This window comes from Ovis canadensis, chromosome 16 (genome assembly GCF_042477335.2).
Source record: "Ovis canadensis isolate MfBH-ARS-UI-01 breed Bighorn chromosome 16, ARS-UI_OviCan_v2, whole genome shotgun sequence".
Lineage (NCBI taxonomy): Eukaryota > Metazoa > Chordata > Mammalia > Artiodactyla > Bovidae > Ovis > Ovis canadensis.
In genome coordinates, this window is record NC_091260.1 from 31,650,782 (window position 1) to 31,676,463 (window position 25,682).

General features: G+C 37.8%; 1 protein-coding gene across 1 annotated transcript in view; it reads left to right on the forward strand.

Moving 5' to 3' along the window:
* DEPDC1B (DEP domain containing 1B) overlaps positions 1 to 25,682 on the forward strand; it is a 101,015-nt gene that overhangs the window by 52,875 nt on the left and 22,458 nt on the right. Inside the window, exons 6-7 of the mRNA XM_069556476.1 lie at positions 3,275 to 3,322; positions 7,440 to 7,580. Of these exons, the coding sequence (XP_069412577.1) occupies positions 3,275 to 3,322; positions 7,440 to 7,580 (189 nt within the window). The remainder of the gene's footprint in view (positions 1 to 3,274; positions 3,323 to 7,439; positions 7,581 to 25,682) is intronic.

The following is a 25,682-nucleotide window of genomic DNA, read 5'->3' on the forward strand; positions in this document are numbered from 1 at the left end:
TTCTGAGATAGTCTTGGTTTGTATCATTCCCCCTCTCCCTTTTTTTTTTAACAAAGGTAGTGTTTTAGATGTTGAAGGTGCTTTAATTTTTTTATACCTTTTTACTCTAAACCAGTTTACAAATTGGGAAAAATAAACATTTAGCAACTGCCTGTCCTGGTTTTTGATTAAGAAAAATAAAGTGCTTCTAACTGTAGTGAGCCAAGAGTCTCCAAACTGATTTAAAAATTCCTTCCCCTGAATAAGAGATGGATCCACACTGGATGCTGTGAAAGTGCTGCACTGAATATGCCAGCAAATTTGGGAAACTCAGCAGTGGCCACAGGACTGGAAAAGGTCTGTTTTCATTCCAATCCCAAAGAAAGGCAATGCCAAAGAATGCTCAAGTGAAGTCACTCAGTCGTGTCCGACTCTTTGCGACCCCATGGACTGTAGCCTATCAGGCTCCTCCATCCATGGGATTCTCCAGGCAGGAATACTGGAGTGGGTTGCCATTTCCTTCTCCAGGAGATCTTCCCAATCCAGGGATTGAACCTGGGTCTCCCAAACAATGCTCAAACTACCGCACAATTGCACTCATCTCACATGCTAATAAAGTAATGCTCAAAATTCTCCAAGCCAGGCTTCAGTAATACGTGAACCGTGAACTTCCTGATGTTCAAACTGGGTTTAGAAAAGGCAGAGGAACCAGAGATCAAATTGCCAACATCCGCTGGATCATCGAAAAAGCAAGAGAGTTCCAGAAAAACATCTATTTCTGCTTTATTGACTATGTCAAAGCCTTTGACTGTGTGGATCACAATAAACCGTGGAAAATTCTGCAAGAGATGGGAATACCAGACCCCCGATCTGCCTCTTGAGAAATCTATATGCAGGTCAGGAAGCAACAGTTAGAACTGGAAATGGAACAACAAAACTGGTTCCAAATAGGAAAAGGAGTACGTCAAGGCTGTATATTGTCACCCTGCTTATTTAACCTCTATGCAGAGTACATCATGAGAAATGCTGGGCTGGAGGAAGCACAAGCTGGAATCAAGATTGCCAGGAGAAATATCAATAACCTCAGATATGCAGATGACACCACCCTTATTGCAGAAAGTGAAGAGGAACTAAAGAGTCTCTTGATGAAAGTGAAAGAGGAGAGTGAAAAAGTTGGCTTAAAGCTCCACATTCAGAAAACGAAGATCACGGCATCTGGTCCCATCACTTCATGGCAAATAGATGGGGAAACAGTGGAAACAGTGTCAGACTTTATTTTTTTGGGCTCCAAAATCACTGCAGATGGTGACTGCAGCCATGAAATTAAAAGACGCTTACTCCTTGAAAGGAAAGTTATGACCAACCTAGACAGCATATTCAAAAGCAGAGACATCGATTTGTCAACAAAGGTCCGTCTAGTCAAGGCTATGGTTTTTCCAGTGGTAATGTATGGATGTGAGCTTTGGACTGTGAAGAAGGCTGAGCACCAAGGAATTGATGCTTTTGAACTGTGGTGTCGGAGAAGACTCTTGAGAGTCCCTTGGACTACAAGGAGATCCAACCAGTCCATCCTAAAGGAGATCAGTCCTGGGTGTTCATTGGAAGGACTGATGTTGAAGCTGAAACTGCAATACTTTGGCCACCTGATATGAAGAGCTGACTCATTGGAAAAGACCCTGGTGCTGGGAAAGATTGAAGGCGAGAGAAGTGGATGACAGAGGTTGAGATGGTTGGATGGCATCACCGACTCAATGGACATGGTTTGGGTGGACTCCGGGAGTTGGTGATGGACAGGGAGGCCTAGAATGCTGCAGTTCATAGGGTTGCAAAGAGTCGAACACGACTGAGCAACTGAACAAGTATTACTTCAAACTCTTGATCCTAGGAATTAGCTGGAGCTAGAATGACCTTTGGTTGTGGGAAGATGGTATAATACTTTCAGGATTTTATAAGTTAATGTTAAATGAAGCGCTGGGGGCTCCTGGGCAGCAAGCAGAGCTGGCCTAGAAGGAGTATGAGCAGTGAGAAGGGAAGAGATTTTTCTAGGTCATGTTTCTTGACAGGAGCAAAATGTGTCTTTGAAACCTGAAACAGTTTTCCTTTAAAGCCCATGTATCAGGAATGGAGAATGTTAGGAAACAGAAATAAACAACTTTGCGACTTCTTGAATTGTCAGGTTAATATCAGTGTATAAAATTAAGTTATGTAGAATGAGAGGGCTATTGCCTTTGAAATACATCTAAAATCCTTCTACATTCTCCTGAGTACAGCAGACATTAATACTTCCAGCTATAGCTGGATGATCAGTTTTATTTTATTAAGTACATACTTGAGAAAGAAGAGAGGACTTCATAAACTTCAGGTTCATTAGCTCTAACACAAGTCAACCAGTGTCTTTGCAGTTTCACAGACAGTGGAGAAGGTGTCAAGTAGAAGCATGAGTGCTGGTCCATCAGATGTCTGTGGCAGGGCCAGAGGAAGAGACCCTGTACCAAAAAGTTCAGCTGGGGTTTTTGTAGCAATGCTAACCATTATTATTTTGAGTGAGTGAGCGAAGTTGCTCAGTCGTGTCCGACTCTTCGCGACCCCATAGACTGTAGGAGCCTACCATGCTCCTCTGTCCGTGGGATTTTCCAGGCAAGAGTACTGGAGTAGGTTGCGATTGCCTTCTCCAGAAGATCTTCCCAACTCAGGGATCGAACCCAGGTCTTCCACATTGTAGGCAGATGCTCCACTGTCTGAGCCACCAGGGAAGTCATTATTATTTTAAGGCTGTCCTGTTACTGATAGCCTGTACTGATATGTCAGTGGCACTTCATTGTCTTAAGATATTTTGAAAATTGAAACTTGTAAAGTGATTGAACATTGGACATAACAGAATTCACCTTTTTGTTTTTTTAAAGATATTTGGTGAACTGGTTTCATAAATGCATTTGATGACTCATACTTTTGCTTTTTCTATGTTTTTCTTTTTTCTGTATAATTCTTAGGATAATTGATTTGTTTCTTTGGAACAAACTATCAAATTTCTTCTTTTCCCTAAAGCTTTACAAGTACATCTTGTCTTTAGAGAAATTTACAGGCATGGTTAATATAAGAATGAGTCGTAACATTGCTGCTAAGGAAAAATTTTTATCTTTTCAGTGTTCTGATTCGTAAGTAAGTGATTTGTGATTAGCCAATAAGTTTCATGTTACTTGAGACAAGTGTCATTCGTATAATACCAGGTGTGTATATAATACTTTGAGTTACATATAATTGAATAAAACATCTTTTTATTTTCCTTTTTCTGCAGAAGAACTTCCTCATTGGGTACTGTCAGCTATGAAGTGTTTGGCAAATTGTGAGTACTAATTATCTGCCATTTTTATGAAATTGACAGAAATTAGTGCCCCGAATTACAAAATATTTTTGCTCAATGGCATGAACATTGATTTGACACCTGTGAGACTGGCAGTTAGCTGGGGATTCCTGTGCTTTCAGTGATAAATTTGTGACTTAGTGGAAGGGCTGAGTTAGAGAGCATTTTAAAAGGGATTTTTGTACTTCTGTTTTCTTGTGGGTAAAATCACACTGCAAATAGCATCCACACTGCTTCTTTTGAATGCTTCATCACAGAAAAGAATAATTAGTAATATTGAAAACAATATTGTAATAGATAAATGCCTGTCAGTAGTTTATTCCTAAAGCATGTATTCCTAAGTATGCCTTATAGTTACATCATTAGTTTACTCAGCAGATTCTGTTTCCCACTGGCTTTTTATAGGGCAATGGTTTAATTTGGAGAAAAATGTTTTAGAAGACAAATCTAATTAGTGTGCAGCAGAGTTTGGAAGGAGAAGAACCTATATAAAGAGAAACAAGAAAGACTGTTTAAGTAATTTGGCTATCAGATGAAGGGCCTGGACAAGACGATCCCTCTGAAGTTTTTCGTAGGCATTTGAAGTCTTCTTCCTAGGATATGGGCACTGTGAAGAAATGAGTTATTAGAGTATTTCACTAACACTACTGTTTCTTTGGAATTTTTAGAAGTCTTAACTCAAAGAAGGGATTCTAATGGTTAATGGCTTAAACCAAACAAGTGATTGTAATAATTCTGGTTATCTTAGTTGACTGGTAATGGTAGTATTTGGTCTATAGAGTCTTTAGAGTCTTAAAGATCACCTCAGAGAGGTAGTTTCTTTCCTCCCTTTCGAGTAAGAAGACTAGCATGTTTAGAGATTGCTGTATAAATTATTAAATTAGTAGGCTCTGAATTATTAATTTCACTGATTAGTTTTATTTGATTATAGAATGAAACTAAAATAACTCACTGTGGGTGATCTTAGTGATGATATAAAAATGATGATATACTATCATCCTGAAAATGAATAGCAATGTTAGTTTGTGTGAAGACCAAAGTTCTCTGAGTTTATTAAGATTTTCATTGGGTTTTGGTTCATGTTTTAGAACAGCTGAGATGTAGAGTCCTGTGGTTTTAGTTTGGAGGAATGCTTTTTATTCTTGCTTAATCGTTTTAAACAAATTAGTCTAAATTATATGTTTGGCCAGAGTTGGCAAAGACAAAATAGAAGCTATGAATGGGTTAAATGACCCGTGTATGACTTTTTGGAAAACCAAGGATCTTGAAAGTTGGTCAACTGGGAGTGAACAGAGGAAGCTAGTATAACAAATCTAAGCTATAATATGTTGTAAAGTATATATTAAGGTGTAGTTATGATGTTGAATTCTCATTGGTGATCAAAATGTAGTGAAGAGTGTAATTTCCGCTCAAGAGAGATGTATATATAATCCGTGAAACTTCTGAGAAAGGTCAGGCTGACTGAGATTACCAGCAGAGAGAAAAGATGAGGATTGACTTATGTTCTCCACATGTGTGAGGTAGTGTTAGGTTAGGTGGAAATTCTTGGGAATGGGGACCTATCTTACATGTATCAAGTGCAGTACTTTAGAAATGGTTGGCACATCCATAAAGATGCTTGCTTGTGTGTCAAAGAAAAAAAGGTGGCCAAAGAGTGAGGTCAGCCTTTTGAATAATTTTATAAAATTATTGATTTTTCCAAATTCTCTTTCCCCATCTCCTGAATTTACTAGGAGTCTGTCAGAGTCATAGTCTCTTGCTTATCCTTATCCTTACTGAATCTGGGTTTCCATTATTGTTGGCAATAGGGAACAGAAAAGATATGAGGCTTTTGGAGGCCTCGTGCCTCTTACTCTGGAGGTTTACTGCTTATCTCTTCCTTGGGGGTGATCTGTTGCAGACCTAGGTGCTTTCATGGTTGGCCATAGGTGAGGGACTGATGTTAAATGAGTAATACAAAACCAGGTTAGCTATTTTTCTTCCTTGTGCACGTAGATTTCAAGAATTCAATAAAAGATGTAAACAGTTCTTTTCCAAAGTCTTTCAGGAATAACATTTATAAAAACTGGATTTAAAAATATATTCTGAAATTCAACATGATAGAAAAACAAAAGATCTTTGAACTTAGCCTTCTCTCATGGGCTTGCCATGCACTGGCATTTGAAAGAAAACTTTTTCTTGGCTTATTTTTGCGTATTTTTTTCAAGAATGATAAAGTGTTCTGTAAGAGATACAACTGCTTAGAATGAACTGCATACTTATCCTTAGAGGGAATAAATAGTTCAAGGTAACATGTATTACTTGCGAAGACATGTCACGCAATTTCGACTGACTAAGCTTGGGATATTTCAGAAGAGGAAGCAAGTAAAAATGGCTATGTTTGCCACTAGGTTAATGAGGTACCACACATTTAATAATTTTCATTATTTTAATCCAGGTTATTTATAAGCAGCATATAGAACATTAAAAGGTAAGAGACTTTTTAAGGAGACTGACAAAAAGCGGTTTTCACAATGTTTCAATGGCTTGGAGATGTGAAGGCCCAGAATCCTTAACTGTCCTTTTTTGTTTGACCCTTTCTCATTAGTTACAGTGATTCTGTAGGAAGAATTTCCTTTCAGTTTTTACTGGCTGCTTCTGCTGTCCTGAGGGTAGAAATCTGTTCGGGTACAGTTGTTTGGTCTCGTGTTCTGCTGGCCCAGAACTGACCAGTGCAGTCAACATCACTTTCTTCCATGCTGTGATGGAAATAGACAATGTTGGCCAACCACAATGGCAGTGGACCACTTGCCGTTTCCCTCAGGCATGGGCAGATCCAGTTAGTTGCTCTCTCTGCTTGGAGATGTAAATCCTTCCATCTGTATATGGATTGCTGTGGGTCTTTGCTGCCAGCCCGGTAGAGAGCTTGGGGCTTCTCTGATGGCTCATATGGTAAAAATCTGCCTGCAGTGCAGGAGACTTAGGTTCAATCCCTGGGTAAAAAAGATTCCCCTGGAGAAAGGAATGGCAGCCCACTCCAGTATTCTTTCCTGGAGAATTCCATGGACAGAGGAGCCTGGCAGACTATGGTCCATGGGGTCACGAAGAGTCAGACATGACTGAGTGACTAACACTTTCACTTTCACCATAGAGAGCTAAGCATTTCTTGTTCCTCTTTGGTCCCTGGTACAAGGGAATCTTTGCTTCACTTATCCCAAGCTTCTTGGTTTCTTGGTTGTTCCAAGTTTCTTAGAACTTATTTCTTAGAAATGTATTTCTTTGCAATACGGTTCTGCTTGATAAATTATCTTTTATTTTTAAACTTCTTTTTAACAGAAAACATCAGTTTGATTCTGCTTTGGTATTATTTTCTGTTATAATCTTGTTTAATAAAAATTCATTAAATGCCACTATTCACTCAAAAGCAGTGGGTAAATAAAACCTAGACTCTTAGATCAAAAAATTGAATAGGAACTTAGAGGCCGCTTTACCTAGTCTTCCATGGTCTCTGTTTGAGCAGCTTTAACATTAAAAAAATTTTTTTTTAATACACATTATCTTTTGATGGTGATCAAATGGAGAATTTTATAATCAGAATGAATTTAAGACACAATGTAAAATCTCCTTTTCAGAATATCTTCAGGAAAAAGAGTATACATTCTTGAGTCAAATTGTTTAGAGGCAGAATTATTTATTTCACTCAACTCTGATTCTAGAACTTTATAATATAGCAGTGCTAAAATAATTATAAGCTTTAAAAATTGCTTTATAGATTATGTTACATATGTGAGGTAGTTACTGTATTAGACTAGGCAAATATTATATATTTCAAAGGGAATAATCACTGTCTGCATTTAATAAAAATATCTTTCAGAAGGTCACAAAAGAGTCGGTTTTTTTTTTTGAAAATGGAAGTGAGTCAGTGTTTTCCTCATTGTTTTATAATAGATTTTAATTTAGACATAAAGCATATTTATATAAGTAAAATGTATAATATCAATTTTACCCTTGAAAACTTCTGATTTTGCATATCTGTATGTACCACATATATGCACAGAGACTAATATCAATACTTGCAGGTGATTGCCTTACTAATGTTTCTCTTTCTCTTTTCTAACAGGGCCTAATTGTTCAGATTTGCAGCAGCCTATGTATTCAGGATTTGAAAAAGATGTCTTTAAAACTATAGCTGACTACTATGGTCGCTTGAAAGAGCCTCTGCTTACGTTTCACCTTTTTGATGCCTTTGTCAGTGTATTGGGTAAGTTGGAACATAGTGAATGCATATCTTCATTATTGATATGCAAACATTTCATTTTCTTTATCTTGAGACTTCCGCTAGCCCAATTTCCATAGTGTTTTTGAAATAAAGACAAATGGGCTGCTTGCCTAGTTGGAGTCTTGCTCTATGCAGGAAGGACAGGGAGGCCTGGCGTGCTGCAATTCATGGGGTCGAAAGAGTCAGACACGACTGAGCAACTGAACTGATTAATAAATCTAAACATGGACCAGTAGTTTTTATTTCTTAGGAAAGAGTAATATGTTCATATCATTTTTATACCAAAAAAAAAGTATACTGATAGAGAATAATGTAAATTTGACATTTACTGTTCATGACTACTCTGGATATGACTTCATGAATAGTCAACTGTGAGAGATAATCATTTAGAAATCTTGTTTTTATAGAAGTAACAGAGTTTTGTAGGATTATTTGTTATTTGTGACATGTGAAATAAATATAGTAACTATTATTCTCTAAAACTTATTGCGATTTCTTACATATATTTATATTTCAGAATGTTGTGCACTGTCAAAGAAACATGGTAAAAGAGGGAAAAATCAATATTATTGGTGTAGATCTTTCTGATATTGTTCCTTTCTCCTTGGAAATCAGTTTTTTCTGTTCCTGTTGTGATTGTTGAATAAGTATTATTGTTTTCTTGTAAACAAATGTATGCTTTAATGACCAAATCACTGTGTGGGTAAATTTTTATGTAAATTTGTAGAAATTAATGTCCTTTTGGTTTTGAGTGTCATGGAGTTTAGCAATCTTCACCTTCCCATTCTTCCTTCTCTTTCTCATTCTTGCTTCCCCTTCTCTTCCCTTTCTCCTGTCCTGTTTTCTTCTTAGAAAGTATGTATGCTGCCATAGTATGCTAACAAAGTATCAGCAATATGTGAATAATATACCTAGTCTCTTAGCACAGTGCTTTAAATTTTAAGATTTCATAGGATTTCTGATAATAAACAACATGGAACAATTTTAAATCATGCATCTAAGAGGGAGTTTGTTTCAGAGAGATCAATAGTAAGAACTGGAAGTCCCAATATTAAGAACAGATGAAGAGTTTAGGCCTGTTACTGTGTTTTGAGACCACTGGGTCTTCTTGATATTTTGTTTTCCACCAAGGAATATTGGAGGCTTGTGTACTTGAGATTATCATGCCTAATTGTGAGTACTGCTGCTGCTGCTGCTAAGTCGCTTCAGTTGTGTCCGACTCTGTGCGACCCCATAGACTGCAGTCCACCAGCCTCCGCCGTCCCTGGGATTTTCCAGGCAAGAACACTGGAGCGGGTTGCCATTTCCTTCTCCAATGCATGAAAGTGAAAAGCGAAAGTGAAGTCTCTCAATCGTGTCTGACTCTTAGCGACCCCATGGACTGCAGCCTACCAGGCTCCTCCGTCCATGGGATTCTCCAGGCAAGAGTACTGGAGTGGGGTGCCATCGCCTTCTCCGAATGATGAGTACTAACTGTTGTTAGTGCCTTTATGCCACTGGTAAAATAATTCCAAAGACAAGATTAAAAACCAATTCTTAGATTTTCTTGTCATTTTCCATTTTCATAATGTTTTATGGTAAAGTGATCTGATTTTGAAACAAAAGAACTTGGAATTTTTTAAAAAATTGTATTTAAAAAATTTATGTTGGAGTATATGTGATTAACAATGTTGTTAGTTTCAGATGTACAGCAAAGTAGTTCAGTTATGCATAAACATAACTGTATCCATTGTTTTTTTACCCATTTAGGCAATTCCAGAGTATTGAGCAGAGTTCCCTGTGCTGTACAGTAGGTCCCTGTTGGTTATCTATTTAAATGCAGGAGTATGTACATGGTAGTTCCAGATTCACAGTCTACCCCGCCCTCCTGCCCATTCTCTGGTAACCATAAGTTTGTTCTCTAAGTCTGTGAGTCTGTTTCTGTTTTGTAAATAAGTTCATTTGTATCATTTTTTAAAGATTTCAAATATAAGCAATAGCATGTTATCTCCCTTTCTCTGTCTTACTTCACTCAGTATGATAATCTCTAGGTCCATCCAGGTTGCTGCAAATGACATTTCATTCCTTTTAATGACTGAGTAGGTCCATTTATATATGTACCACACTTCTTTTCCCATTCATCTATCGATGGACATTTAGGTTGCTTTCATGTCTTGGCTCTTGTAAACAGTGCCACAGTGAACACTGGGGTGCATGTATTCTTTCAAACCATGTTTTTCTCTGGATATATGGCCAGATAGCTGGATCCCACTCTAGCTCTGTTCTTAAGGTAGCTCTATTTTTACTTCTTAAGGAACCTCCATACTTGTCTCCATAGTGGCTGTATCAATTTACATTCCCACCAACAGTGTAGGAGGGTTCCGTTTTCTCCAGGCCCTCTCCAATATTTATTGTTTGTAGATTTTTTTTGGATAATGGTCATTCTGACTGGTGTGAGGTGATATCTCATTGTAGTTTTGATTTGCATTTCTTTAATAATTATTGATGTTGATTATCTTTTCATATGCCTCTTGGCCATCTGTATTCTTGGAGAAATGTGGAGACTTCTGCCCATTTTTTGATTGGATTTTTTTTTGATATTTAGCCACATGAACTGTTGGTAAATTTTGGAGATTAATTCCTTTGATCACATTATTTGCAAATATTTTCTCCCATCTGTGGGTTGTCTTTTTGTTTTCTTTATGGTTTCTTTCGCTGTGCTTGTGTGCTAAGTTGCAACTCTTTGCGACCCTGTGGACCACAGCCTGCCAGGCTCCTCTGTCCATGAGATTCTCCAGTCAAGAATACCGGAGTGGGTTGCCATGCCCTCCTCCAGGAGATCTTCCCAACCCAGGAACTGAACCTGCATCTCTTACATCTCCTGCATTGGGAGGCGACTTCTTTACCACTAGTGCCACCTGGGAAGCCCCCATTCTTTTTTTTTTATTTTTAATTGAAGGATAATTGCTTTACAGAATTTTGTTTTCTATCAAATGTCAACATGAATCAGCCATAGGTGTACATATGTCCCCTCCCTCGCCACTGTTCGTTTGGTTTACAAAAGCTTTTGAGTTTAATCAGGTCCCATTTGTTTGTTTTTATTGCTATTACTCTAGGAGATGGCTTGAAAAAGATATTGTTGCAATTTATGTCACAGTGTTCTGCCTATATTTTCCTCTAAGAGTTTTATAGTGTCCTTACTTATATTTAGGTCTTTAATTCATTTTGAGTTTATTTTTGTGCATGGTGTCAAACAATGTTCCAATTTCGTTTTTATATGTGGCTGTCCAGTTTTCTCAGCACATTTATTGAAGGGATTGTCATTTCCCCACTGCATGGCTTTTCCTTTTTTTGTTATAGATTAATTGACCATAGATGTGTAGTTTATTTCTGGGCTTTCTTTCCTGTTCTGTTGATTTATTTTCTGTTTTTGTGCCAGTTCTGTACTGTTTTGATGACTGCAGCTTTGTAGTATAAGCAGAATTTAGGGAACCTGATTCCTGCAGCTCCGTCCTTTTTTCTCAAAATTGCTTTGGCTATTTGTGCTTCCATACAGATTTAAAGTTTTTTGTTCTAGTTTTGTGAAAAATGCCATTTCATAGAAATTGCACTGAATCTGTATATTGCCTTGGATAGTACAGTCATTTTGACAGTATTCTTCTAATCCATGAACAAGGTATATCTTTCTATTTTTTGTTAACTTTAATTTCTTTATGAGCACCTTACCATTTTTAGAGTACAGGTCTTTTGCCTCCTTAGATAGGTTTATTCCTAGGTATTTTCTTCTTTTCGTTGCAGTGGTAACTGGGATTGTCTCTGTTTTTGATCTTTCATTGTTAGCATATGGAAATGCAACAGATTTCTGTGTATTAATTTTGTATCCTGCAACTTTACTGAGTTCATTGATGAGCACTAGTAGTTTTCTAGTAGCATCTTTAGGATTTTCTATGTATAGTATCATGTCATCTGCAAACACTGACAGCTTTATTTCTTTCCTAATTTGGATTTCTTTTATTTCTTCTCTGATTGCTGTTGCTAGGACTTCCAAAACTGTGTTGAAAAAAGTGGCAAGAGTGGACATCCTTGTCTTATGCCTGATCTTAGCGGAAATGCTTTCAGCTTTTCACTGTTGAGTATGGTGTTTGCTATAGGTTTGTCATATATGGCTTTTATTATGTTGAGGTATGTTCCCTGTATGGGAACAGTCCATAGGGGTCGCAAAAAGTAGGACTCGACTGGGTGACTGAACAACAATGTTCCTTCTGTGCCCACTTTCTGGAGAGTTCTTTTTTTTTTTTTTTAATCATAAATGGATGTTGAATTTTGTCCAAAGCTTTTTCTGCATCTACTGAGATGATATGGTTTTTATTCTTCAGTTTGTTGATATGGTATACAACACTGATTTGCGAATATGGAAAAATCCTTGCATCACTGGGATAAATCCCTCTTGATTATGGTATTTGATCCTTTTTGTGCATTGCTCCTTTCAGTCTGCTAGGATGTTGTTGAGGATTTTTGCATCTGTATTCAGCAGTGATATTGGCCTGTAGTTTTCTTTTTTTGTGACATCTTTGTCTAGTTTTGGTATCAGGGTGCTGGTTGCCTCATAGAATGATTTGGGGGGTATTCCTTCCTCAGCACTCTTTTGGAATAGTTTCAGAAGGATAGATCTTAACTCTTCTTTAAATGTCTGATAGAATTGTTTGTTGGGAGTTTTCAAATCAGTTTCAGTACTTGTGATTGGTCAGTTCATATTTTCTAACTGGTTCGATCTTTGGAAATTGTTATCTTTCTAAAAATTTGTCCATTTCTCTAGATTTTCCATTTTATTGGCATATAGTTGCTTGTAGTAGTCTTTTATGATCCTTTGTATTTCTGTGGTGTTCATTGTAACTTCTTCTTTTTCATTTCTAGTTTTATTGATTTGAGCCTTTTCTTTTTCTTGATAAATCTGGCTAAAGGTTTTTTTTTTGTTTGTTTGTTTGTCTTTTCAAAGAACCAGCTTTTAGTTTCATTGATCGTTTCTGTTGTCTGTACTTCTCTTATTTTTGTTGTAATATTTATGATTTCTTTCCTTCTACTAACTTTGGGTGTTTGGTCTTCTTTCTCTGCTTGCTTGTGGTTTAAGGTCAGATTGTTTATTTGAGATTTTTCTTGTTTCCTGAGGTAAGACTGTATTGCCATACACTTAGATCTTAGAGGGGCTTCCCCGGTGGTGCTAGTGGTAAAGAACCTGCCTGCCAGAGCAGGAGATGTAAGAGATGTGGATTTGATCCCTGGATTGAGAAGATTCCCTAACAGAAGAAAAGGCAACACACTGCAGTAGTCTTGCCTAGAAAATCCTATGGACAGAGGATTGGCAGGCTGCAGTCCATTGGGTTGCACAGATTAGAACTGCTTTTGCCGTGTTCCATGGATTTTGGATTGTTGTGTTTTGTTTTCATTTGTCTGTAGGTAATTTTTCAATTTCCTCTTTGATTTCTTCAGTGACTCATTGGTTTTATAGTAGCATATTATTTAGCCTCCATTTGTTTGTTTGTGTGTGTGTGGTTTTTTTTTTACAGTTTTTAAATTTGTAGTGGATCTCTGATTTCATAGCATTGTGGTCAGAAAAGATACTTGATATAATTTCACTTTTCTTAAATTTACTGAGGCTTGCTTTGTGGCCAACATGTGGTCAACCCTGGAGAATGTTCTGTGTGCACATGAGAAGAATGCGTGTTCTGCTGCTCTTGAATGGAATGCTCTATAAATAGCAATTAAATCATCTTGTCTGTTGATTGTCTTATTGATTGTCCATTGATCCAAGAATGGTGTTAAAGTCCTCCACTACTATTGTGTTACTGTCATTTCTCCTTTTGTGGCTGTTATATTTGCTTCATATATTGAGATGCTCCTGTGGGAGCTGGGTACATATATATATTTACAATTGTTATATCATCTCCTTGGATTGATCCCTTGATCATTATGTAGTGTCTCTATTAATTGATTTTGTCTGGTATGAGTATTGCTACTCCAACTTTCTTTTGATTTTCATTTTCATAGAAAACCTTTTTCCATACCCTCATTTTCAGTCTGTGTATGCTCCTACATCTTAAGTGGGTCTCTTATAAACATCTTATATACATGTCTTGTTTTTATATCCGTTCAGCCAATCTGTGTCTTTTAGTTGGAGCATTTAATCCATTTATGCTTAAGGTAACTATGGGTATGTATGGTCTTATTGCCATTTTGTTCATTGTTTTGACTTTTTTTTTGTAATTGGGTTTGTTTTTGTAGGTGTTTTTTCTTCTCTTCCTCTTTTGTCCTCTTGTGATTTGTTGACTAACTTTAGTGTTGTGTTTTGGTTGTGTGTCTGTTGTAAATTTTCAGTTTGCAGTTACTAGGAGATTTTGATATAGCAATCTGTATATAAACAAGATTGTTTTAAGTTTCTGGTCTTTTAATTCCAAATGTGTTTCCAATACTCTGCATTAGTTTCTCTGCACGGTTGCTGATTTTGATATCATATTTGTGTGTAGATAATTTCCAACCTTTACTCTATGTTTTCCTTTACTGGTGAGCTTTTTCACTGGTAATTTTCTTGTTTCTAGTTGTGGTCTTTTCTGCCTAGGGAAGTTCCTATAGCAAATATCACAAAGCTGGTTTGGTGGTGCTGAATTCTCTTAGCTTTTGCTTATCTGTAAAACGTTTGATTTCTCCATGGAATCCGAATGAGAGCCTTGCTGGGTAGAGTATTCTTGGTTGTAGGATCTTCCCTTTCATCACTTTACATATATTGTTCCAGTTCTTTCTGGCCTGCAGAATTTCTCCTGAGATATCAGCTGATAACCTTGGGAATTCCCTTGTTTATTATTTGTTGTTTTTCCATTTTTGTTTTTAATATTTTTTCTTTGTACTTAGTTTTGTCAATTTGACAACCATGTCTCAGTGTGATCCTTCTTGGGTTTATCTTGCCTGGTACTCTGTGTGTTTTATGGACTTGGGTGACTGTTTCCTTTCCCATGTTGGGACATTTTCAGCTATTATCTCTTCAGATATTTTCTCAGGTCCTTTCTCTCTTCTGCTTCTGGGACCCCTATAATATGAATGTTGGTACATTTAATTGCTGTCCCAGAGGTCTCTTAGACTGCCCTCATTTTTTTTAGTCTTTTTTTTTCTTTTATTCTATTCCATGGCAGTGATTTCTACCATTCTCTTTCAGTTCACTTATTCGTTCCTTTCCCTCAGTTATTCTGCTATTGATTCCTTCTTGTGTATTTTCATTTCAGTTATTGTAATGTTCATCTTTGTTTATTCTCTGTCTCTTCGTTAAACATCTCTTGTATCTTTTCAATCAGTGCATCCATTCTTTTTCTGAGCTCTTCGATCATCTTTACTGTCAATACCCTGAGTTCTTTTTTTAGGTAGATTGCCTAGCTCCCTTCATTTAGTTGTTCTTGTGGATTTTTATCTTGTTCCTTCATCTAGGACATATTTTCTGCTGTCTTATTTTGTCTAACTTTCTGTGGTTATGGTTTCTGTTCCACAAGCTGCAGAGTTGTAGTTCTTCTTGCCTCTGCTATCTGTTGCCTAGTGGATGAGGCTGTCTGAGAGGCTTGTTCTGGCTTCCTGGTGGGAGGTGGTAGTTTTGCCTACTGGTGGGTGAGTCTTGTCCCTCTTGGGGGCAGAGCCATGTCAGAGGGTGTGTTTATCTGGAAGTTGTGTGTTCAGGAATACTAAATAGCCCACCTGCTGATGAGTGTGGCTGAATTTCCACCTTGGTGGTTTGGCCTGAGGTGTGCCAGCATTGGAGCCTGGGTTCAGTTGAGGGGGATGAAGTCTTGGTGAGAAAATGGTGGCCTCCAAGAGGGCTTAGACCAATGGGTACTCCCTAGGACTGCTGCCACCACTGTCCTTGCCCATACAGTGAACTGCAGCCACCCCCTGCCTCCACAGGAGACCTTCAGTTCTCACAGGCAAGTCTGGCCCAGGCTCTTATGATAGGTAGATTCCCCCTGGGTCCTGATGAGCATGAGACCCTGTGTGCACCCTCAAAGAGTAGAGTTTCTGTCTCCCCAGTCCTGTGAATTCCGATGATCAAACCCCACTGGCCTTCAAAGCCAGATTCTTAGAAATTCTTCTGTTGCCAGATCCCCAGACTGGGAAGCTTTACATGGACCTCACAGTTTTCACTCCGGTGGGGGAGCTTCTGTGGTGTAGTATTTTTCAGTTTGTGGGTCACTTACCCGGGATGTATCGGATTTGATTTTATCGTGTCCCTGCTGCCATCTTGTTGTGGCTTCTTCTTTGTCTTTCGATGTAGGGTATCTTCTGGGGTAGGTTCCAGCATTTATTGTTGATGTTTGTTCAGCAGTTAGTTGTGATTTTGGTGTTTCCATAAGAAGAGATGAGCTCATGTCCTTCCACTCCGCCATTTTCTCTCCTCTCCCCATATGGAAAATTTGAACTTGTTGTAAGTGATATTGAACCATTATTCTCTGTAACCTAATAACACAGCTAACATCCTTTCAAATTTATTTTTATTTTGAGTTCTGGCTCTTCTGAAGATGACTGTGATGGTTGAGGACATCAAATCTGGTTGAGCAGAGACACATGGGTCACCACTGGATATGCTCTGTGTATAGTCTAAATGACAGGAGGCTTGACTACAGCCTGGACTTGTGATATAACTTCTTTGGTTCTTGACACCCCTGAAATTGGCAGGGTCAGTTGGAAGCTTGGTGGAAGCTGACTGAAAAAATTCTCATTTGAGCAACTGGCTTCTAGAAAATCAAATGGAAGGTGTTTTAAAATGTATGAAATCCAATTTGAATCAGTTATATTTGTGATGTCACTTGTCTGTCCCTAACCCCAGTTGCTCATTTTGATCTCATCTAGGATTTGAAGCTGGTTGTTTCTAAATTGATGGCAGAATCAGCCACGATCTAAAATATTACCTATAGAGAGTTTGAGATGGAGAAGGATGGTTAGAATGGAGAATTTATTATACTTAGGTGTCAGCAATAATAGACTAATGTGTATAAATGGTAATATATTAACTGTCCCTGATTAGTCATTCTCAAGTGAATATGTTTCAGACACCCTGCACTGAAAACTGTATTTTTTAGATCTTTACATAGTGAAAATGTACGATGTAGTTATGGAAGACCATAATTTGTTTATATGGATAACAGGTTATCTAGAATAGCAATCCTGTTAGAATCTGGGAAAGCCTGTCATATCTAAGTACATGCAAACTAGTTGTGTAGGTTGAATCCCAGAAGGACTGACTCGTTCCTTAAACTTTTTCTTACTTTGATTGAAATAGGATACCCTTAGACAAAATACTTTAGGTAATCAGTCTGCTTTGTGTAGAAGCTAATTCTATAGCAGTTTCAATGGAAATGGATTTCTTCTGAGGGTCATTCCTTTGCTTCTTGCATGAAATAATACTAGCTTGTTGCCAGAAATGTGACCCTGAGAACAATCATTGATAGGTGGAATAGGATATTGAAGAGCTCTTAAAGAAAAAAAATGAAAAAAAAAAACCATTTTTTGAGGTTTAAGACTTCCTGTTATAATTAAGAAAATGATTTAGTTTGGCTCAGCAGTCTGACCTAACAACATAACTGAATACTAATCTTCTTTTCCAAAATGGCAGTTTCTTGTATCAACATCAGAATTTGGATGATTCTTGAACAGGGTGAATGAGACAGCATAGCAGCCTTTACTTACACTTCACATGCACTCACCTTTCACATGCTCCCTGGAATCCACTGAGTTGTGTAGCTTGCGATAAGTTGGCATACTGAGGAAGAAACAAGACATAAAGGAAGCACAGAAGATCATGGGAGCAAGAAAGCGTGTTTTGGAAAATTGACTGGCTTGTTGTTGTATGTATTAAAAGCTGAGATCTTAGACTATGGGCCAAATGTGTCTCATAAATACATCTGGCTTAACCTGTGTGTTTTAAAAAGAAAATTTAATATAATTAATTGTAGAATGTTAAGAAATGGGAAATTTATGTAAGGATTTATTGTTTGGTTTCATTAAAAAATTGGAAAATCTGGCAGTTTTGGATCTTGAATTTTCAGTAGTATAAGCTGCTTATAGCTGTGTAATGAGCATCTCCACTAGAGGGAGCCAGTGTTTTAGGGACATGAATTCCAATTTACCAAGACTCCAGGGCTCCCTGTTGTTCTCAGATGGTGAAGTCAAGTTCACTTGACCCCTTTTGCTGCTCATTTATTCCGTTTGTCTGCTCCTATAGGCAGGTGGGCTTGTGGCTCCCAATTTATGTGCTAATAGTCCAGAAGGCTGCACAGCCCTTTGCTGTTCCTTTTCTCGTAGAGTTGAAATTTAGAAAGTGCCATTGGAATTCACTAGACTGGTTATCTCGGAGGAGGCAATGGCAACCCATTCCAGTACTCTTGCCTGGAAAATCCCATGGATGGAGGAGCCTGGTATGCTGCAGTCCATGGGATCGCTAGGAGTTGAACACGACTGAGCGACTTCACTTTCACTTTTCACTTTAATGCATTGGAGAAGGAAATGGCAACCCACTCCAGTGTTCTTGCCTGGAGAATCCCAGGAACAGGGGAGCCTGGTGGGCTGCTGTCTATGGGATCGCACAGAGTCGGACATGACTGAAGCAACTTAGCAGCAGACTGGTTATCTAACTCCTGGTGGCTCAGTTGGTAAAGTCTGCCTGCAGTGCAGGAGACCCAGGTTTGATCTCTGGTTCGGGAAGATCCCTTGGAGAAAGAAATGGCAACCTGCTTCCGTATTCTTGCCTGGAGAATTCTGTGGACGGAGGAGCCTGGTGGGCCACAGTCCATAGGGTCACAAAGAGTCTGACGCTACAGAGTAACTAATTTTCACTTTCAGACTACATGTGATCATCTAGCTCAAAGGCTGAGATCTCCGCCTGTGTTGTTTAATCTAGAAATATCCGTGAAGATAGGTTTTATGCTTTTTGATTCTTGTGTATAGTGACTTGCAGAGATCCTCTGGAGCTGTGTGCCATCTCTCTTTGTCCCCATGCTTCAGATGGTCTCAGGGTCCTTATCCCATGGTAATCCTTAGGGAAAAACAGTTCTTTTTTTCAGAGAGTGCCTATTTGGTGCACTTGACCAGAGAGAGGGGCTCTTGCCCACGCTAGTCCGAAGTTCTTGCCAGTGCTCTCTGCTGTCAGGTCCCAGGGCTTATGGCCCAAGCTTTTGAAATTGCCAGTGGGCCAAGTAAGCATGCTGAATCACCTCCAAATGTAATGACTACTGTTATGTCAGGACTGTTGGAATAAAGTGAGTTAGGTAGTTCTTAAAGATAGAAATTTAGGCAATGCCTAGACATTCGCTAGCTATAACTAAACACATGCATTATTTATAAGTATACTGGTAATCATCAGAATAATTGACAAAACCTGGGGAACAATTAAGACCTTTTTTAGACTATTCAGCAGGATTAATTCCAGCTGGATTAGAGAATTAAAATTTTAAAATGCAAATCTAAAATAGTTGGTATTTATCTGATGTTGGGTTGGGTGAAAGACTTTCTAATCATAAAAGCTAAAGAACTCATAAAAAGTGTTATAGTAGTTTGGGACACTTTTGTCGGAAAGGGGGCGTCATCTTGTTTGTGCATGACTCTGTATCTGCCTTTAAGCCAGTTCACAAAGGCAACTTGCTTGCTTTTCCTTAAAAGTCTCCGGAGGAATAGTCTAACTTACTGTATATCTTTTTAGGCAGAGAGTTCTTTTCTTTTTAAAAATATTTTTATTTTATATTGCAGCATAGCTGATTGACAACGTTGTGATAGTTTCAGGCTGACAGCCAAGGGACTCAGTCATACATATACATGTATCCACTCTCCCCAAACTCCCCTTCCCATCTCCACTGCCACATAACATTTGTAGGCAGGGAGTTCTTACCAATTGGTGTATAGATTGAATTCTTACAGCTTAGAATAAACCATTTCCTTTTTATACCTCTTCTCAGTGGAAATGAAACTGTGACTTAACTTTATATTCTTTTGGTTGTTCGAAAACTATAGTGAACCCTTCTCAAGTCTCTTGTATTCTCTGGCTGAACAGATATGGTCCACTGACTTTTTAGAAACTCCAGCCCTTCTCAAAAGTATATAAATTTCACTTTCATTTTGATGCTCCCATAAGGAATAGCTTACTGTATATGTTAATGGAATGATCAGGTCTACTTTGCAAAAATGAAAATTTGTGTTCCTAATGATTTGAAAATAGAAATCTAATATCATCTTTGGAGAGTGGGAAGGAGGGTGACAAAGATAGGTGTCACATAAAGCACTGGAGAATTCTGAACCTGTCACTTGGTCATTATGGCCAAAAGCATCACCTAACTTCTAAAACATAGAACATTACAAATTCCCATTGACTTTTATTTTATTACTTTCGTAAGGAGCAGTTGGGTTTCTTTTATTCACTTAGCCCTCCTTAGTTTAGCTAAATAACAGAATGTTTCTCTGATTGAAAAAAGTCTCAGATGAATTGCTTAAGTAATTTGGCAACTAGTTTATTTTTTCATTATTTTATTCTTATTTCACCAATGGAAACATAAAGCTCAGGTGACTTATTGGTTTGTTGACCTAGTTGTACGCACTCTGGTAAATTGCTCTTCTTTTCTGGGCCTGTTTTCTCATTGTGATGAATAGCAGTAATGCCTATCATACTTATGGGTAGGAAAATATGGAACTTAAAGTGATGGGTAACACATTTTCTATTAGGTATTTTTTGTTTGTTTCATTTTGAAAACTACAAAGTGTTGGAACAATGCATAAGTTGAGATAGGATAATCATATGTTGCTATCTAGCCATGTCTTCTCTCAAATGATAGGAAGATTTTTTTATGTAAAACTATTTGTGATAGAGCTTTATAGTCTATAATTAGGATAAGCACTATTATATCATTCTGAAGTGGCAGTACCTCTGAGGCTATAGAAGGTCCTTGTTATTTTCTCAAGAGAAGGAGGATTCAGTGATTTTGTGATGATGAGATTTTAGAAATAATGAAAGATGAAAAAAATTACTCTTTTAGTTTTTATTTAGTAAAATGAGATGAGTCCAAAGAATAAAATAGCTAAAGCATTGAAACTCTTTTGAACCTTAAACAAAAATCAAGAAGCTCTTTGAAATCAGTGAGTACTTCAAGTACTTGTTGAAGATGTCTCAAGTTCAGCTGTAGACTGTCATGGATATTTGAAAGCTAAATTCTCTTGCAAAAAGACTAGGTAATGGTTAGCAATGAGAAAGAAGTTAGGAAATAGAAACAGACAGCTCAAATGAAAGAGTTTTTGGAAATTTGAGTATTCCTACATGTATTTGAACTAAGAAAAGCAGTACAGAGCACTCCAAGATTCAAAGGCAGAACTGAAAATGTTGACATTTGAACAGATTGAAAAATAATGTCCTTGGGACAGGATGCCCAGAAGGACTTAAATATTACAGAGATATCAAATCTTCTCTTTGATCACATCTTTAGCACTTCATGGATCCCCTATCCATGAGGATTTTCAGTTCTTATCTTCAACTCAGATCTACCTCCTAAATTCAAGACTAGAATATCTATTTGACTTCTGACTGTGTATTCCTGGATATTTGTTATATGAAGACCTCAGTTCAGATTTAGTAGTTCATAGGCCATTGTTTGGAGAAGGCAATGGCACCCCACTCCAGTACTCTTGCCTGGAAAATCCCATGGACGGAGGAGCCTGGTAGGCTGTAGTCCATGGGGTCATGAAGAGTTGGACATGACTGAGTGACTTCACTTTCACTTTTTACTTTAATGCATTGGAGAAGGAAATGGCAAGCCACTCCAGTGTTCTTGCCTGGGGAATCCTAGGGACGAGAGAGCCTGGTGGGCTGCTATCTATGGGGTCGCACAGAGTCAGAGATGACTGAAGCAACTTAGCAGCAGCAGCAGCAGGCCATTGTTTCAGAAACTATCATTTTGGATATGAATTCTATATAGTAGAACAGCATTTAAAAAAAAACAGATAAACCCATAGAATAGTGTATAAAATGTCAGAGTGCACTGTATAAAATAAGAATAGGCATGTTTATAAACTTTTTTGTCTTAAATACCTATGTATTTGTATATATATTATTGTGGTATAAGATGTATTTCTTAATTTTAGTTGTAGTAAAACATTTTTGGAAAAAACTACTCTAAATTTCATCTCTACCTACCTACATAGTAAGATGATTGTGGGGACTTATGTGAGGTTCCCACAATCTTATGTGATTGTCCCCACAGTGTGAAGACTTCTCAGAAAATATTGTTCAGATATTATTGGTATTAATAGATAGCTGTGAAAAATGCTTGCCTTTTACACATGGTCTATCCTTTATACATGATTTAAAAAAATCACATGATTTGTCCTTTACATTTAGATAAAAATACCTTTTACCTATGGCTCATATTTTATAGGGTTATATTCAGATTTTCATCCCTAATCTTTGTGGGAGGGGAACTGGCAGTCGTTTTTATTTTGAAACCAGCTTCCATTTTGAATTCTCAAGAAAATGGTTTTCTGGACCCTCTTGTAAAAGAGCTAGTTTCAAATATAGCTTCATTGAGAAATTCTCCGTTCTTTTCATTCTCTAATCCTTGCCTCAAGTTGAAGAATGCCATTTTATTTGTCTATCCGTTTATTGAATATTTGTGCATATTCTTTGAACCAGCATTTCTGTTTCTATGAATTTATCCTTAGGAAGTAATTGGCTGGTAGACTCAAATTCTTCTCTATCATTGACTAGCTATGTGATTTGGGCAAATAATATAATCTTTTAAGCCTCATTTTCCTTTATATGTAAATAAAAATTATAATAGTATCTACCTTATAGAGATTATTGTAAAATTAAATGGGCTACGATTAGAGTTTAGAACACTATTAGATTCATAATAAAATGCTTAATAAATGTTAGCTATTTTCATCATCTTTATAAATTAGGTTTATCATTATGAATGTTAGTTGTTCTTAGTTTTAATTTCAATTAAAAATTTTTTTAAATTTGAATATAATTACAATGTTGTGTTAGTTTCTGCTGTACAACAACATGACTCAGTTGTCTGTGTACATATATCCCCTCCCTCTTGAACGTCCCTCCCACCCCTCTGGGTCATCATGGAGCACCTCGCTGGGCTCCCTCTGCTTGTTTAGCAGCTCCCCACTAGCTGCCCTGTGCACGGCAGAGTACGCATAGCAGTGCTCCTCTCCTAATTCGTTCTGCCTGCTCCTTCCCCACTGTGTTCACAGGCCCATTCTCCGTTCCGTTTGCATCTCTATTCCTGCCCTATGTTAATATGTGTGTAGAGTATGGTATTAAGTAGAGAGTGAAGTCTTTTAATTGATAATTAATAATTGCTGACCATTCACTTTTAATACCAAATGAAAACCAAGTTGGACTTACTGAGAGGAAGTTGTTAATTACATATTTAAGGGATTCACAGGTTTGAATCTTAGCTATGAAAAAGGCTAAAGGTCTTAACTACTTTGGGCTTTGGTTTTGTTTGCAAAATGGGGCAATATTTCCTACGTTACAGGATAGTCAAAATGATTAAATGTGAACAGATAAAATTGCTAAATATATAGTAACTGGGGCCTAGAAGGCATTCAGTAATGTTCAGTCTTCCAAGATAGGGGAGCAGAATTTTCAAAATCTCATTTGATTATTAAACAGACAAAATAGTGGTATAACTGATCTCCCAAGTATTTTTAGTCACATAATATACTAAATTTAGCACCTATAGTGTTCTTGACATCAGAGCAGAAAATAAAAATTATATACTTGCCATACAAACTGAAAAATTCTTCAAGAGATGGGAATACCAGACCACCTTACCTGCCTTCTGAGAAACCTGTATGAAGGTCAGGAAGCAACAGTTAGAACTGGACATGGAACAACAGACTGGTTCAAAATTAGGAAAGGAGTACGTCAAGGCTGTATATTGTTGCTGTGCTTATTTAACTTATACGCAGAGTACATCATGCGAAATGCCGGGCTGGATGAAGCACAAGCCAGAATCAAGATTACTGGGAGAAATATCAATAACCTCAGATATGCAGATGACACCACCCTTAAGGCAGAAAGTGAAGAGGAACTAAAGAGCCTCTTGATGAAAGAGAAAGAGAACACAAATAGATGGGGAAACAGTGGCTGACTTTATTTCCTTGGGCTCCAAAATCACTGCAGATGGTGACTGCAGCCATGAAATTAAAAGACACTTGCTCCTTAGAAGAAAAGCTATGGCCAACCTAGACAACATATTAAAAAGCAGAGACATTTACTTTGCTCAGAAAGGTCCGTCTAGTCAAAGCTATGGTTTTTCCAGTAGTCATGTATGGATGTGAGAGTTGGATCATAAAGAAAGCTGAGTGCTGAAGAATTGATGCTTTTGAACTGTGGTGTTGGAGAAGACTCTTGAGAGTCCTTTGGACTGCAAGGAGATAAAACAAGTTAATCCTCGAGGAAATCAACCTGAATATTCATTGGAAGGACTGATGCTGGAGCTGAAACTGCATTTCTTTCACTACCTGATGTGAAGAACTGACTCATTTGAAAAGACCCTGATGCTGGGAAAGATTAAAGGCAGTGAGAAGGGGACGACAGAGGACACAATGGTTGGATGGCATCACTGACTCAATGGACATGAATTTGAACAAGCTGTAGAAGTTGGTGAAGGACAGGGAAGCCTGGCATGCTGCAGTCCATGGGGTTGTGAAGAGTTGGACATGACTGAGCAACTGAACTGAACTGATACTTGACAGAATCAAGCCTTGAAGTGTATAAAGTCTTCCTGAATTATGTATTTAATTTTAATAAACATACAGATATTCTCGTACATTGTGAATAAAAGAATATTGTTCAAAATTTTGGACACACTTCTATAGTATTGTTTTTGTAACCTTCACAGTACCCCTGTGAGGTTGGTATTAGTATTATTGCCATTTCCAGATGAGGAAAATCTCAGTGGACCATAAAAGTTGAGTAGTTTTTCCAAAGTCGTTTGGTTCTATATCATTTACCATTCTCCTTACATCTCCACTTTCCTAATGTTGAGTATATAAGTGACAGGGCTTTTGGCCACCTGATGCAAAGAGCTGACTCATTTGAAAAGACTCTGATGTTGGGAAAGATTGAGGGCAGGAGGAGAAGGGGACGACAGAGGATGAGATGGTTGGATGGCATCACCAACTCAATGGACATGGGTTTGGGTGGACTCCAGGAGTTGGTGATGACAGGGAGGCCTGGTGTGCTGGGGTTTCTTGGGGTCGCAAAGAGTCAACATGACTGGGTGACTGAACTGAACTGAATGTTTTGAATAATTTCTGCAACTTGTTCAAGCTCCAGCTTCTCCACTTAAAAGCTGTGTGACTTTGCCTTAGTCCAATATGACTGGTGTCCTAATAAAAAGAGGAGATTAATTTTGGACACAGACTGAGGGATGACATGGAGGTCAGAACAAGAAATCAGCCATCTGTAAGCCACAGAGAGAGCCCTCAGGAGAAACCATACCTACTGAAACCTTGATCATAGTTTCTAGCCTCCAAAACTGAGAGAAAAAAATCTGTTGTTTAAGCCACCCAGTCTGTGATATATTGTCATGGCAGCACTAGCAAACTAATATAAAGCAATTGTATAGAGAAAAAGCTCCATGACTTTGCGTGGGAATCTCCTTGAATCTGTTGCTGAGTACACACTAAGCTGTGCATCTCTAGGGTGATAGTCCTCAAAATAGGGCAAATCATAACCACAATGAGATACCACTTAACACCCACTAGGAGGGCTATATAAAAAAGATGGTTAACAAGTATTAATGAGAATGTAGAGAAATTGGAACCATCATATATTACAGGTGGGAATATAAAATGGCAGAGCCGTTTTGTAAAACAGCTCCTTAAAAAGGTAATCATAGAGTTACCATGTGATTCAACAGTTTCACCCTTAGGCACATACCCAAGGCAATTGAAAGTATATGTCACTACAACTTGTACATGAATGTTCATAGCAGCATTACTCGGAATAGTAAAAAAAAAAAAAGTCCATCAAATGATAAATGCAAAAAAAGCAGTATATTTATACAATGGTCT